The sequence below is a fragment of the Pituophis catenifer genome, unplaced genomic scaffold, assembly GCF_029215685.1.
Source record: "Pituophis catenifer annectens isolate HBS135680 unplaced genomic scaffold, rPitCat1.0.hap2 SCAF_1, whole genome shotgun sequence".
NCBI classification, from domain to species: Eukaryota; Metazoa; Chordata; class Lepidosauria; order Squamata; family Colubridae; genus Pituophis; species Pituophis catenifer.
Window position 1 is genome coordinate 182496693 of NW_027256881.1, and position 16639 is coordinate 182513331.

At 38.7% G+C, this 16639-nt stretch overlaps 1 protein-coding gene across 1 annotated transcript in view; it reads left to right on the forward strand.

Annotated features, from left to right (window-relative positions):
- The first annotated feature begins 779 nt into the window (after positions 1-779).
- The window catches only part of RFTN2 (raftlin family member 2), a 31482-nt gene continuing 15622 nt past the window's right edge, over positions 780-16639 (forward strand). Inside the window, exons 1-6 of the mRNA XM_070956825.1 lie at positions 780-1005; positions 3304-3487; positions 6583-6691; positions 9259-9577; positions 13609-13812; positions 15598-15716. Of these exons, the coding sequence (XP_070812926.1) occupies positions 867-1005; positions 3304-3487; positions 6583-6691; positions 9259-9577; positions 13609-13812; positions 15598-15716 (1074 nt within the window). The 5' untranslated portion in view covers positions 780-866. The remainder of the gene's footprint in view (positions 1006-3303; positions 3488-6582; positions 6692-9258; positions 9578-13608; positions 13813-15597; positions 15717-16639) is intronic.

The window sequence follows — 16639 nt, forward strand, 5'->3', positions numbered from 1 at the left end:
CGTTCCCAAGACCCAATTTTTAAAATGATGTTGCATTACCCTGATGATTGCTCCATTGATTGTTTTCAAGAAGGCAATTTTATCATTTCAAACACTATGATTTCATCACTCTAGTCAAATCTTTTTGTTTTACTAGCATGATGTGTAGTTTTCCAGCTGCCCTAAGAAAAGGAAGTAAGCAACTAACGCTCACATTTAAAATAGAGTTGAACTGCTTTTCATTTATTTTCCTCCCCTTTGAGATGCCAAAAGCAATTTCCTTTTAAAGTTGACTTCCTTTCTGGAAATGATTTTCTTCTCAGACCATGGTGAAGCTCTCTATCCTATTTCTTTGACTTCATTTTCCTGTTTTATTTCTTTTACTGGTCATTGTACTGAAGCAGATCTTCTGACTGTAAGTAATCACGCTAAAGTTTTGCTCTAACTTTATTTTGTTTCTTTTCTTTTCTTTTTTCTCATCATTATCAGCCAGCCAAGAGAGACAGACAAAGCACTCATTGGTGCCCTCTGCAACAGAACACTATTAGGGGGCTGGCTGTAAATTGACGTGGCATGGAAAATCTCTGCTCACTTTGTAGCAGTTTGTATTTTTTTGAAAGAGGAGTAGTACTCCTGCTGAATTTGTTGCCTGGTATCCTTAAGAGCAGTTGTGCCTTGCTGTAAATATGGAGAGAAAAATTCTCTTTTTTCTAACTTGGGAGCAGAAGATTGGTTTCTGTTTGGATGTTTGGTTAACAGCAATAAAGAAGATCTAAAACAGATTGCTTGTTTTTAACCCGTCTTGTGAGAGAAGCCGATTTTGTGCCTGCAGAGTTTCTTCCTTAGCTTCTTACTGTTCCCCTTATACCCATCCGTCAGGTCTTAAGATGGGGTGTGGGCTGAGAAAGCTAGAAGATCCAGATGACAGCAGTCCTGGAAAAATATTTTCAACGCTGAAAAGACCGCAAGTGGAAACAAAAACAGACTCTGCTTATGAGTACATATTGCTGGATTTTACATTAGAAGGTATGTATGAAGTGTTTTAACCTTTCAGAAGAACTTACTGTATAAACCAATTGTGGTTTCTTACGGTTAGATACAGACAAAAAGTTTGATTCATTTTCCCCTACTGTTTATTAGATTAAGGATTTAGAAATGACTATTAAAACATTTCTCTGCCTGTGCTTGTCATACCTGGGTATCTCTGAAGAAATATATCACTTTTCAAGACCTTCAGGATTAAGCTTGAGCTATTAATAGTAAGTGGAACATTGAAGATATCAAATACAAATATAGTTGAACGTACCCTTCTTTGTTTTAGACTGTTCATGGACATCTGTGTGGTTAGAAACAGACTACCCTGTAGGGCTACTTCCTTCTTTTGTAGGGTGTCTTGTTTCTAACCAACTCCATGTCTCAGAAAGTTGAAAAAATAAACAAATAGTCCCAGATGGCTTCCCACTAAGAACAGACAGCTCTGTTCTGCAAAAGTTGCTTCTGGGAATTTTTTGAAGAAGTTTTCATAAAGCTATTTGGGTTTGTACACCAGCTTTTTTGTGTAGAATTTAGTAGGAATTAATCCCAAACACAATTTACATATTCTAGTCAGTGTCAACATGGTTATAATTTAAATAGAATGATTTTATAATGTATAGGATGCATAAGGAAGCATTATACAGTATCGTTGAACTATATGTTAGCTTTTTAACATTTTTATTTGGTTTTGGATGAAACAGCTTTTGTTCATTATGAGGAGAAAAAATAGTAACAAATACTGAGTTTCATGTTTGATTGCCTAAAATTAAATGCAACTATATTAGTTACAACTGTGATTTAAATCACACTTTGTTTTATTTTAATGGATAGTACGGTAGATTTAAATATGTATATTTTCAGGATTATAGAAGTACTTTGATGGAGATTATTTCTTGTAAAAATAATCATATTGCTAATAATTCAAATAACTGTTAGCAATTTTATGCAGTTACTTTGGTAACTGAGGTGATAGATGAGAGAGAGAAAGAGAGGGAGAGGGGGAGATGATATTGCTATTTTTCAATCACATATCATAATGAAATAGGCAGTTGGATCCAATCTTGTCCTCCTACTACTGAAAGGCTCTTTCCATTTCTGGCAACTAGTCAAAATTCAATGGAGACTCCTATTGGGGCAAACATGGAGGCAATGAAATCCAGTAGTAGAACCAAGATGGTAAGGTTAAATATGAAGACTCCAGAAACAATATGAGACTAAAACCAATTGTTGCAGTTGCATTTTTTTCCTCTTTCCTTCATATTTTATTGATGGTGGTGGGAAAACTGAACAAAACTGCAATTAGCTTCTTCTGCAATTGTCAGCTTATTTTAGAATACCTCTGAGTCTTGCTATACATTATTGGTTATACTGAGAGGTGAAAATATTCTGCCATTTATAGATGCAAGCTTCCTATTAAGCACAGGATCAGAGTATGCTTTCTTTCTAGTTGTTTTTTTTAAAAAGCAAGTTCCTATATCACAGTATTCAAGGCTTGAAAATAGTTGGACAGTGACTGGTGTCAAAAGCACAACTTCATATGTGGTAAGGCTCCGGTGTCTACTCAAACTCCTTGAGTGTGTATACTAGAAACAGATACCTAATTCAGATGTGTAATATATATAGACCAAAATCTATTGTTATATAAACTTCCTTTTTAAAAATCACTTAATAATTTAATAACCCTTTGTTATAACAACAAATATAATTTGTTTAACTTTATGCCTGAACCTGTTATTATAACTATTAACCGTTCAACACTTAAGTCCCTATATTCTGTTACTGCTATAGTAATAGAAGCCACATGCAATGCTGTGTTTTTTAAAGTAGTTTTTTCTTAGTAAATTGATTGATTGAAATATTGCTTCTTTTCTCTTACAATAGCTCTCTGAAATTATTTGTTAAGTTATTTTCTGAAATTTGTATTTTTCTTGGATTCGGCTTCTCTTCTTGGCCATGTGGAATGACCTTCACACCTTGTGTGACCCTGCTATGTGTATATACTCTGAGCATCCAATCCTGACTTCTCACATATCCTTCCCAGGACCACTTACTCCTACCACTATGATGAGGCAGGGCAGCAGGACTTTGGGAGGCGGGTAGTCTTAGTAAATGTCTGAAGTGAATAATTAGTGAATAGTGAATAGTGGACCCCTCTAGTGATAATGTATTGCTGTACAACTGTACAACTTAATCTTTATAAAAAGTTATTTTAAAAATCTTTATAAAAAGTTATTTTAAATGTTTTTTAAATCCTATATCAAGTGTTTCTGGTTGTTTTAATTCTTTTAGTTATCTCAAATCCAGAAATTATCAAAATATGCTCTGTTTTGGATATTGCAAAGAACGTGGAGGAGTATTATAATAAAGGATATGTGGTAGGAGCTATTCATCCTGTTTTACTATCATCTGGACAAAGAAGGCATTTTCCAGCAAGTCACATCTATCGAGTTGTGCTTGTGCGTCTCAAATTCAGGTATGCCATAAGAAATGCTTAAATTCCAGTAAGCTTTTGTATTGAGCAGAGTTCCTTCATCGAACAAATTGTTCCCTGCTTTAAGAGTAAAACCATTATTATGACAACCACATCATAACTTTGTTGCATCTTAGAACCAAATTACGTTAAACTGCATGACTTAGTTTATTCCCCATGCAAATAGCTGTTCAAATCAGGAGACTTGCAAAAATAATATCCTCTCCATCCTCCCTGATTGTTCTTTCATATTGAAAACCCTTGCATGCAAAGACATAACATGTAGTTAAGTCACAGGTACTTTTAAGCCCATTTATTAGGACAGAAACTTTGGGAGATGAAATCATTTCCATTAGACCAGGGGTCCCCAAACTTGGGAGCTTTAAGACTTGTTGACTTCAACTCCCAGAATTCTCCAGCCAGATAGAACTAAAATAGTATGATTATGATTGCCATTATCTGCTTTTCCTTGTCTTTTATTTCCTTCTGACATTTTTGTTCTCTTTGTATCCTTGCCTGTGCATATCTATTAGTGGAGATATTTTTTTTTTTTTTTGCATCTGAGGAAGTTACATTCAACCCATGAAAGTTTATGCAAAAACTACATTTGATAATCTTTAGCTATTCGATAGTGGGTACTGTAATTGTGACCAACAATGTGATTTCCAGCTATACTTCTGAGATTCTTAAATTAAATCTCCAATGAAGAATTGCTTAAAACTGAAGCTGAACTTAAACATAGTACATACAGAACATTAGGTACTGATAGGAAAGCAAGCTAGACAAATAGGCTTTGTGAAATCAATTTTAAGTAGCCTTTTATATATTCTGATATACTTGATATATTCAAGTTCATATATTTGTACATTTTTACCTAACTAAAATTTATGTTGTAAGAAATTGGGCATTATTTTACTTGTCCAAGGCTGCATTCTCTGATGTCAGCCTATTTGGATCCCAATTGTTGGTTTGTTCTAAAATTATGTCAGATATCTGAGCCAAAAGTGGCTATAACCATCTTGAGAAACATCTTAGTGTTTCTTGTCTTCTTGCTGACAAACCTCTTTTCTGTCTCTGATTCATTTTTTAACAATCTCTTTGTTCTTTTTTAGTCCTGCAGACTATTAGGGGAGAGACTGATTACTCTTGAAAGCATGATCAGAACTGCAAGTTGCCCTTTGTAGGGTTATTATATTTATTTATTTATTATACTTTTACCCCACCTTTATTACTTTTATAAGTAATTCAAGGCAGAAAACACACACACTGTTCCTTTCTCCTCATATATTTTCTCAGCATGAGAACTGTTGCATTCTTAAATAGGAGGAAACTATTCCAGAAACAGAACAAAGATTGCAAGAAAACACCCTATATGACCTTAATATATTGTAACACTAAAACTAACATAATAAACTTTATTATTGGCATATTAATATTAATATCATGATATATAACAAAAAGGCCACAGATATTAGTTCTAAATGTATTCTTCTTGACAGCTACTTACAATTAATTTTAATTTATTGAACTCCTTCAGGTTCAGCTCTTGAAACTCTTCTGAAATATTTCAATATAGCTAAAAACTGTATTTGTGTGTGTTACATTACCTAAATTTGAGTGTGAGATGTTACGTGCTGTTAAAACTCAAGATAATGAATATACTAAGCTCCATTTAAACCTTAAAATGTTAACTTAAAGCATTTCACAGGCAAAAGTTTCCAGTTCTGTCCTCTCTACAGCTATCTACACTTCATAAACAATGTGGGACAAGACAGTAACATTTCCTTACTGTTAGCTTCTTAAACTGAAATATTCTAAGATTCAAATCTTTAAATCTAACTAGTTGTTAGAAAACAGTTATCTTCTGACTTAGCACTCAGTCATTTATTGCTTGTGTCATTTTGGTGAACCTCAGACAATAACAGTTGTTTGTCATGATGATTGCAACTATTTTGTCTGGAGCTGCAAGCCAAGTACTTTTTTTTTAAAGGGAAAATTGAAGGATAGATTGAAATTATCCAATTCATTATCTCAGTTGGACTCACTTTTCACATTCATTGAGCAGAACTCTAGAAATCTTTTATGTTGCTGCATCACCTGGGGTTCCTCTGAAAACTAATGAAGATTCTCCAAGCTCCACAGGCATAACAAAACCACACGACAATTGTCATCCTCTTGTTACAAGTGGTAATGGCCTCAGTAAAACCAGAACCCTAAGAATAACCCCAAGTTTCCTTTTGGATGGAACCCAAAAGAATCCATCAGATTCCTCGAGTGGACTAATCAAATAGGTCCTACCTCCCTGCTCAAAGGTCAACAGGGAGTGATCTGTCCAAGACAAGGGAGTTTCAAGTCTCCCAGAACAATAAGCCTGGTGTACTCCACCACAAACCCAGCCCCAGATTTAAGCTACTCAGCTATGGAGGCCACTCCAGATTTCTCTGCTGCAGTTCTGGATGTCTTGGCAGCCAAAGACCTCCAATAACTTCCAGGTTACCTCCCCCACACTCTGCGTAATTTGGGCTAACTTGGGGAGGTTCTGCTTCATGGTGTCTAAGAACTGGCTACCATAGCTCTGTCCTATTCCCAACTTAATCAAACAGTTTGCACCAAAACCTCCAAACTCTAACCCTCAACAACATTCTTAATATGCTGAAATTCCTGCATACCTTGCACAGACACGCAGCCCTGACCCCAGAACCATTACAAAAAAGTAATGCATTTATAGCTCAAATTAAGTCTCTCAAATCTTACCCTCACCAGGTCTGCATTACAGTTAAAATACCATCAATGAAACCTCTTTAAATATCTGAAGGAAGTTTGCTTTTTAACTCACGTATTTATACTTGCATATTTCAACAGAAAAATATTTAGTATTTTAAATGAAATGTAAATAAGGTTGCTCAATGTGTAATTCAGTTCTGTTCCAAGCAACATGTTTGGGCAAAAGAATCAAGAATAACAGAAGAGCTACCCAAAGAAGAGAGTTGCCAACATTCAATTTATAATTTTTGGGAATGGAAAAAAGTGTTGCTTGCTAGTATTTTGCACAAGATAGGTCAAATTTCAACGAAGGCTGCTTTCTTTCTGTGTTTTAGCCACAAGAATCCACCAATGAGAGAACCAAGACCCAGGCTTGTGATTGAAGAGTGTCCTTTAACATACGAAAAACTAACAAATGAGGCAGTTAAGGAAGTGTTAGAGAAGGTATGACCATCTTCACTGAATATTTTACTTTTCCTTTAACTATAATCCTACTCTGAGAACTCAGATAATGTTCACGAACAAAAACATACATATCTAATACCAAACTTTGTCTTGATGCTAACATAACTACCTTCTGGATCTTCTGTTTCAATCACTTCTCATAATTCCACATTTCCAAGAGGGTGAATGGGTAGCATTGCAGTTCTGTGGCATCACCAATACTATAAAGCAACCTCCTGAAGGGCGTCAGGTTGTCCTGTTCCTTGTCAGTTTTCTAAAAGCCTAAAAACTGAGTTGCTTTTAGAGGGGCTTTCTTTGAGTCTTTCCCTGATGCCACCTTGCTTTTTGGATTTTGTGTGGGGGTGGGTGAGTATATATATGTGTGTTCCCTTTTGGTTTTATGCAGAGCTAACCTGTTGACTGGCTTTATTGTTATGACTATTTGGATTGGTTTTACATTCACACAAATGTTTTAACTTTTATGTAACCTGCAAACACTGAGAATCATTTGATTGCAGCAGAGGAGAAGCACTATAAATAATGCTAGCACCCCATTTATAGACTCCTGCAATTCAGTTCTCCCATAACTCTTCCCGTTCCCTGTTGATTCTGTTGAGTCAAAGATGGGTAGTTGAACAAAACTGATGGCAGCAGCTATGGAAAATGTTTTCACATCCATTTCTTTGTGTTGGCCTGCTTTACACAGAAACCTGATTTCTAAATTCAGAAGAGAAAACTATGCTAGGATTTCTTCAGAAGAACTCCAGGGCCTTATTGATGAAATATTCTATTGAATCATATATTTAGTTCTGTATGATAACTGAGTCCCTCAACTGTTCAGTAAAGTTGTTGCAGAATGCAGCCTTGAAATATTACATGTTGACATTCCATGATGAAAAGTTGAATATCATGTTGAATGAAATGTTGACTGACAACCAGTTTGGTCTAGTGCCGTGATGGCAAACCTATGGCACATGTGCCCAGAGTGGCAACTGGAGCCACGTGCCTGGAACGCACAGTGTCGCCTGTTCTCTTCCGGGTTTCTGGCACGCATGCACACGTGACGATCAGCTGGCCTTTGTGCATGAGGCAGTGCCAGAAACCGGAAGAGCTGGTCTGTGAGCCAGGAATGGGGGTTCCTCGAACTTCAGAATTGGGAGTGTCCAGAAAGAAGGAGGACCAATGGGAATCTCCCTTCTGCAGTGTCATTGGTCTCTGGGCAGAGTCTCCCTTGACTTCACACACTGGAGGAGTTAGTTCCGTGCAGAGAAGAAGCCCAAGTTGGTTATTCAGGCCAAGATCCCCCCACCCACTTTCTCCACTTCTCTCTCTCCGCAGAACTGTCTCTCCTCCTTCAGGTGAAGCCCCAAAGGACTCTGCCTGGAGACCGATTACGCTCAAGCAGGGAGAATTCTCATTGGTGTTGCCCCTCATTCTGGCCCCTCCCATCTCAAAAGTCTGAGATAAACACTTTCCCCCAATGCAGAACTGCGGATTCCTCCTCTGGGGCTGGAAGCATCTGGCCAGAAACACATGCGTGTGAGCATGCATGCCGTGAGCATGTGGGTCGCCAGCTGATTGGCGCATGTGCATGCGCGGCAGTAACCAGAAGACTTGCTGGCTGCCGCACATGCATGTGCCAGAAGCCAAAAGTACCTTATCCGGCGCACGCATGCCTCCTGGGCAGCTCCTCTTCCTGGTTGCGGCCCTGACAAGTGTGCACAAAGTGCTCCCTTTTCAGCACTCGGTGCCAAAAAGGCTCGCTATCACTGGTCTAATGATAAGGCACCAGGCTAGAAACCCAGAGATTGTAAATACTAGTGGACCAGTCACTCTCTTGCACCCCAACTCACCTCACAGAATTATTGTTGTGGGGAAAATAGAAGGAATAAGGAATATTAGGTATGTTTGCTACCTTGAAGTATTTCTAAAAATAATAAAGATGGAATATACATGAACAAATAATTCCAGAACATCAGCATTTATTAAACCTTTGCATTGATGTTTAAGACATTTCAAGTATGCTAATTAAGAAGGAGTTAAGGCATCAGGCTAGAAACTGGGAGACTGAATTCTAGTCCTGAGTTAAGTAAGAAGCTAGCTGGGTGATCTGGGGCCAGCCCTTCTCTGTTGGGTCTAGGAAAGAGAGAATGGCAAATCAATTCTGAAATCTTGCAAGTAAACTGTGGGGATTTGTGCAGGGTCTTGTCAGGATTCAACACTGACTCAAAGGCATAAATAACATTAAAAAAAATCCCTTTACATACCATTAATTTTTACCCAGATACAAATAGGCAAAAGAAAGACTCCATATATCGTGCTCTCTGTAAAACTGAAGATACATGTTTTACAATTAGTTGAAATTTTTGAATAGGTGGCTGTTTCATAATATTAATAGTAAAATAGATATGCTATTTTTATATTTATTATATTTATTCATTTTTATCAATGAATATTTCTTTCTGTGAATCCATGTAAAACCATCATACAGAAACTAGCTACACGCCTTAGTGAACAATATGCATATCCACCCCATTGAATTAGTACTGTCTTTTTGAAAAATATAGGTCAATGATGCTGCTAAAAGAGGAATGAAGTTTGTTGGGTTTATAACCCAATCTTGCTCTCAATCTAAAATCTGCAATGGTACAAACCTGGGCGAAGATATGGAGTCTGACTCGACACTATGCAGAAGGAACAGAGAGCAGAGGAGCCATGATTCAGAGGAAAATGTTAGAATCTGGAATGAAGGGACACTGAGTAGTCAATCCTCTGAGAGTGGAATACAGGAAGAAATTCAGCTGGACATCAGGCCAGCACAAAAGACTGATTTTCAAGAGGGAATAGAAGGCTGTCCCAGCCCGAATAAATTAAAGGAAAAAGAAGGTATTTAAACACATCATCTATATGGTCTACATCAGGGGTGGTATTCACTTACCTTTGCTACCGGTTCACAAATGTGAGTGTACAGAGCGTCAAAAACAAGACGCGATGACATCCAGGTGGGTGGGTGGAGCTTCCCACCACCGCTACTGGATTGCGCAATCAGGATAGAGCTGGCTGAATTTCATCACTGGTCTACATGCACTATGTAGCTATCTCAAACTACAGAAGAATCCATTTTTAAGAACAATAGTTTAAGAGAAGGATTATCAAACAGTACAACCATATTTGGAGGTGTTCTTAAACCTTTCTCATGTATCCCTATGTTTATTAGCCTTTTTTTCAGCAAGGACAAACTATCCAAATTGAAAAATGTATTGCCTCTACTTTTTTAACAATTATTTTCAGTCTGGAAAACTACAACAGAACAAAACATAACATCATATGCTCTCCATTCTTAGTGTCTTTAGGATAAAAACTGGCTGAACAAATATTCTCTCAAAGACTAAATGATATGGCGCATCAAATGGAAGTCAACAATTATCACAGAGCCCAGAACTTAGGTTGCCAAGGATACTTAGGAATCCTCCAAATATTTAAATATTCTTACCTTTCCCAAATTGTGAAAAACTTTTTTAGGCAGATACAGTATCCTTCCCTCTAAAACCTCACAAGCTCAGCACTGCAAACCTGAGCAGATACAAATTGTACACCACATTAATACATTATAACTTCCATGGGATACTCAAAAGAATTATATATAGTCTCTGTTGCAGTAATTCTCAGAAAGTACTGATTATTATGTAAACCTCCTTCTTTCAGATTGTTTAGTAAATAATAACAAATAAATGAAACCATGGATCTTCCATATTGTAACTAAATTTGTGTGACTGCAATGAAAATCAGGCAATAGGTGATACAAAACTGAACACTATTGTTTTTCATTATGTTCTTGTGTCATCTGCTGATTGTTGATCAAAATAAAATAAATTAAATTTAGTAACTTAGAGAAAATTGCCACTGAGTTTATTAGAAAAAATTAGCATGGTAGCATCCAGCCTTAAACCCCTCACAAATTGTAAAACAAAGATCACCATGTTATAAAAGATGAATTCTGAGCAGAGAGAGAGAAAGATGAATAATGTGAATCATAAAAAGAAGTAGCAAACAGTTGAATGGGAGTAGGTGGAAGAGGAGGATGAATTTAGTTCAAGAAGAATGAACTTTAGAGAGAAATATCAGTGTCATGGATAATTTGGCTGGGAATATTAGGATGTAAGGTTGCCAAGTTTAGTTTGCAAACTGGCATTCCCAGGGAGATGTCCACAGCATAGTTACAGCTGCAAGATTATTGGTGAGATGCATGGTGGTAGCAGCAATAGATGAGCCAATTAAAATTTAAGAATGGAAATGTAGGTTTTGGACGCTAGAAAAAGACCGAGAAAGAAAAATCCCGTTAATACGATACAAAAAGAGAAGAAAAACATTTTGCAAATCACAATGTAAATTGAAAGAGGAAACCATGTTCTGTACAGAGAGAATGAAGAGTTTGGATTTAAGCCCCTGAATTAAGTTGGCTTTCATAGTAGGATTTTCTAACATATTTGTTTACATAATTGAAGGATAGGGCGGCCGCTGGTGCTTTAGATCGGGTCGTGCCTTTGCGGCCTCTGACCCGGCGCCGAATCTGCCCAGCTCCTTGGTTCTCCGAGGAGCTGAGGGGGATGAAACGCCGGAAAAGATGCCTAGAGAGTAGTTGGAGGGCCAGTCGCTCCGAATCTGACTGTACACTAGTGAGGTCTTATATCAAGACCTACTTAGTGGCGATAAAGGCGGCGAAGTGTAATTACTTTTCCGCTCTTATCGCGTCAGTAGAAAATCGCCCAGCTGCCTTGTTTAGGGTGACTCGCTCCCTTCTCCATCTGGGAGCGCGGGAAGACCCCTTGCAAGGTCGTGCTGAGGATTTTGCGCATTATCTGCACGATAAAGTCGCTCAAATTCGGGAAGGCTTGGACTCTGACTGGGTAGGTACAGGCGGGTTGTCCGAGGTCTGTCTTGAGACGGTTATCTGGGATGAGTTTGACCCTGTGACTCCCGAGGACGTGGACAGGATGCTGGGGAGGTTGAACGCAACCACATGTTTATTGGACCCGTGTCCCTCCTGGTTGGTGCTGGCTACCCGGGAGGTTACACGAGGCTGGCTCCAGAGGATTATAAATGCTTCCTTGAGTGAGGGGTTCTTGCCTCCCGCCTTGAAAGAGGCGGTGGTGAGGCCCGTCCTCAAGAAGCCCTCTCTGGACCCAGCTGTTTTAGCAAACTATCGTCCAGTTTCCAACCTTCGCTTCTTGGCGAACGTTGTTGAGAGTGTGGTTGCGCGACAGCTCCCGCAGTACCTGGATGAAACTGTCTATCTAGATCCGTTCCAGTCCGGCTTCAGGCCCGGGTACAGCACGGAAACGGCATTGGTCGCGTTGGTTGATGATCTCTGGAGGGCTCGGGACAGAGGTTGCTCCTCTGTTCTGGTCCTATTAGACCTCTCAGCGGCTTTTGATACCATCGACCATGGTATCATGCTGCGCCGGTTGGAGGGGTTGGGAGTGGGAGGCACTGTTTTACGGTGGTTCTCCTCCTATCTCTCCGACCGGTCGCAGTCTGTGTTGGCTGGAGGGCAGAGGTCGACCTCAAGGCACTTGGTTTGTGGGGTGCCACAAGGGTCGGTCCTCTCGCCTCTCCTGTTCAACATTTATGTGAAGCCGCTGGGCGAGATCATCCGTGGTTTTGGGGTGCAGTGCCATCTGTACGCTGATGACACCCAGCTGTACATCTCCACCCCAGACCACCCCAACGATGCCCTTGAAGTGATGTCCCAGTGCCTGGAGGCGGTGCGGGTCTGGATGGGGAGGAACAGGCTCCGACTCAATCCCTCCAAGACTGAGTGGCTGTGGCTGCCGGCGTCCCGATATAGTCAGCTGGTGCCATCGCTGACTATTGGGGGCGAGACATTGGCCCCCACGGAGAGGGCGCGTAACTTGGGTGTCCTCCTGGACGCACGGCTGTCTTTAGAAGAGCATTTGACGGCCGTGGCCAGGGGGGCTTTCTATCAGGTTCGCCTGATACGCCAGTTGCGCCCCTTTCTGGATCGGGACTCCCTATGCACGGTCACTCATGCCCTCGTTACTTCCCGCCTCGACTACTGCAATGCTCTCTACATGGGGCTCCCCTTGAGGAGCACTCGGAGGCTCCAACTGATGCAGAATGCGGCCGCGCGGGTACTTATGGGGGCGACATGGCGCTCCCACGTGACACCTCTCCTGCGCGAGCTGCATTGGCTTCCGGTGGTCTTCCGAGTGCGCTTCAAGGTGTTGGTTCTCATCTTCAAAGCACTCCATGGCTTAGGACCCAGTTATTTACGAGACCACCTTCTGCCTCCGATAACCTCCCACCGGCCAACACGCTCCCACAGAGAGGGTCTCCTCAGGGTGCCGTCTGTCAGGCAATGTCGGCTGGTGACCCCCCGGGGAAGAGCCTTCTCTGTGGGGGCACCCGCCCTCTGGAATGAGCTACCCCCAGGGATACGACTAATCCCGGACCTCCGGACCTTCCGCCGGGCCCTGAAGACTTTTTTATTTCAGCAAGGCGGGCTGGGTTAATAATTTTTTAATTGGGTGAATTTTATGGGTAACGGGGTTTTAAATTGGAGAAGCCTAAGATAATTTAATTTTGTTTTAATGTATTTTAATATTTGCATTGTGTGTTTTTAATTCTGGCTGTTCACCGCCCCGAGTCCTTCGGGAGAGGGGGCGGTATAAAAATTTAATAAATGAAATGAAATGAAATGAAATGATTGATAGATCAATTTGAATTAAAATAGCCTTCAAATGTCATGCTGGACTTTTATCCAAATGGGTTTTAATTTGTATTCTTAATGCAAAATGTAATTTTGTAGATTTTTTAAAAAACTGTAAATATAACCCATTGACATTTTTACAATGCATATTACCCTAATATCTTTATTTCATTTTTTTTTCTCTCAGACACCAAACTATATACAATTTTCAATGTCTTTGAAGATGATTCCATCAGTTGGACCTATCATGACAGTATTTTGTCTCTGAAAGTGTCACGGAAAGGACCTGTGATTAGTACATTGGATGCTGATTGGTTAGATTTAACCACATTTTATTACAAACAAGGGTTATCATTAATTGACTCCTTTGTGTGCTGGGAAGCCTCTAAAGGTAAGGATAATGATACTCTTTTTCATACTTAAAAATAAGGATATTAGCAAAATTCATTCAGAAAATTCAAAATGATACAAAAAGAGTGTGTGCAAGTTTTAAAATAGGCTGCAGAGTAAATAAAGACAGTGGTCTGTTTGATTCAGGATAGTTAAAGCTTTCAGATAAGGCTTGCATCTGTCACTCACCCACAGTTATAGATACTACATTTATCACTCATTGGCTTTCTCTCCCAGGGAACTATTAAAAGATCACCAGAGGGAAGGGAGAAGCAATGAAGATCCCCCACCAGCTGTTGTCTATGCGTATCACTTGTTTCTCGCTGTAGAGAACCAACTGTTTTGAGCAGAATGGCTGGGGGCGGGGAATTCTCACTTCCTTTCCTCCCACCAAGAGAGAGTCAAAGAGAGAAAGAGGGATTATTCACCCTTAATTTAGGAGTGAAAAATAAGAACTACCAATAGCTGGGCAGAAGAAAGCTATAAAGAGGCTTGGAGAAGATTAAGTAGTTTTTCAAATTTCCAACTTGTTCTTTGTAGGAGAGTTCAAGTTCTCAGATTGATCTGGCCTTCCACTTTGAAGTGAATTGCTTAAAAAGATAACCAGAAATAAAAATCTAAACCTGAAATGTTTGCTGTCATGGAAATTTTTTGTTTAAAAAAAAGAGAGACATATGATGAACTCCCTATTACATACATCACAAGAGCAGCTGGCTTACCCATTTTTAAGTGGTTTCTACAGGAAGAATTAAACACGTGAATCACACTCAACGGGGTTTTTTTAACGTTAGCCAACAGAAAAAAGAAACATATTCAAATTTTACTCTTATTTATATCTAAACTATTTAATTTCCAAAATTTAATTGAATTTCTCATTAAGGGCTAAACTAGACATGAAGTGATTTAAGAAATGAACTAATACATCAATCTCACAGATGCAGACGAAGACTGTGAATTCTTAACATATGCAGTCTCCTTTTAAACTTAATTTTTTAAATATAATCTTTCTAAAAGTAAAATAAACAGCAGATGACTTGCTTGAAGCAAGTAAGAAGATCGACCTAGAATTTGCTTTGCTGCTGTATGTTATTTGCCATTTTATTTGTAAAAAAATGAGAATGTCAGATTCATTTTGTGCTTAAGAAATGTACTGCATATTCTCTTTATATTACATCTACCAAATCAAAATTTAAATTGAACATAGCTGAAAATAGGACAACCAGATCTGGGGGCAGGGGTGGGGAATCAAACAGCTGCTTGATGGCAACAAGGAGTCTTTCACATCCAAGATTTAGTAGCCCTAATTATAATTTAGAAATGTGTAATTCAAGGATAGATAACTTCAGCCTAGTCTGAAAAGCTTTTGCAGAAGATTAGACACTTGTATATTATTTGAGCATGGTGTTAGTAATGAAAGCGTAATGTGTCAAAAAGACAATTTGGGGGAGGGAGGTAATGGCCGAATGCACTTTGGGCTCTGACCTCATTTCTGCCGGTTCCAACCCTACTCATCATAGGAACCGAAGATATGTGGCATTTGACAGGAAAAAAATTAACCACCCACAGTCACTTAGAAAGTAAGATAGGCAGTGTCTAAACTTGCATAAATAAGTAAGTAAGTAAGTAATATAAATTTACCAAATCCTGTTCATTGACAATCACATCAAAATGATCATGTGTGAGACAGAAAAAGAAAGCATACTCCTCTTAATACATAAGTGTAGTACTATAAAGTTTAGATATTATTTACTACTTTTCCTTTTTTCTTTTTTTTTTCTTTCTCTAGCTGACTTTGGGCTCAAATCATTAGAAGGGTTATTTATATATGAAGAAGAACCGGGGTTTCCAGGTTCGGAGAGGAAAGGAAATGATGCTATTGTTGTAGAACAATGGACTGTCATTGAGGTAATTCCCTATTTTTGTTTTTAACAATTTTAAGTTACTTTTCCTGATTAATTTCAAGGGTTTACATAAACTCAGTATACAATTAGAAAAATAATCAATATGTGAGCAAGTTTGTGATATCTTGTAATTTTAACATATTTGAGATTTCAGCAAAAATAACTCACAGTTCAATTATCATTTTAGATAATCATTCCTTGTATATATCTTTGTTTTCTAGTGTCCATAAAGGCCAAATCTTTACAGTAACAATGGTAGGAGTGGTTGTCACAACTAAAAAGTTGTTGATGATAGGCAGTCATTAAAGATAATGTTCTGTTTAAATTTTAAAAATCCTCAAAGAAATGAATATCAAGAGTTTGCAATAACAAATAAATGAAATCTTCAATTTAAGAAATGAAACAGGTGGTTCTGTTAAAGTTGAATTAAATCCAAATGGGTTTTTTCAGACTCAAAAAGAGACTTATATATGAGAAGTTGCACTTTCCTGAAAGTGATGACAATTACAGTCTAAAATACTGTACAATATTATCTAACACTTTTGCATCCTGGAGTTTCCCTTTTATATAAATGGTGGGGTGAATTGAAAGGAGAAACAAAAGGAATCACAAGGCTAAATTTGGAAGTGTGAAACAATTGTCATTTTCCTTTTCTTGTTCTAGAAAGAAAGTCATAGCACTAGAATCAGTGCATTGGCTTCTCTGAACACAAAAACATATTCCAGAACTTAAAGTGGGCAACTTAAGCATTGGTTCTGGTTCAAGGGAGGTGACCACAAAGGTTGCCCTTTATGCAAGGAAGACTTCATGAAAGGATTAATTCTTTGCCTTCATGCAGAAAGAGGAAGTTTCATCAACTAAATTCAGCCACTGGTCTCCCCACAGTTATCCCTCACAGATTTACAAAGCTGACAAGTTTCAGATAGT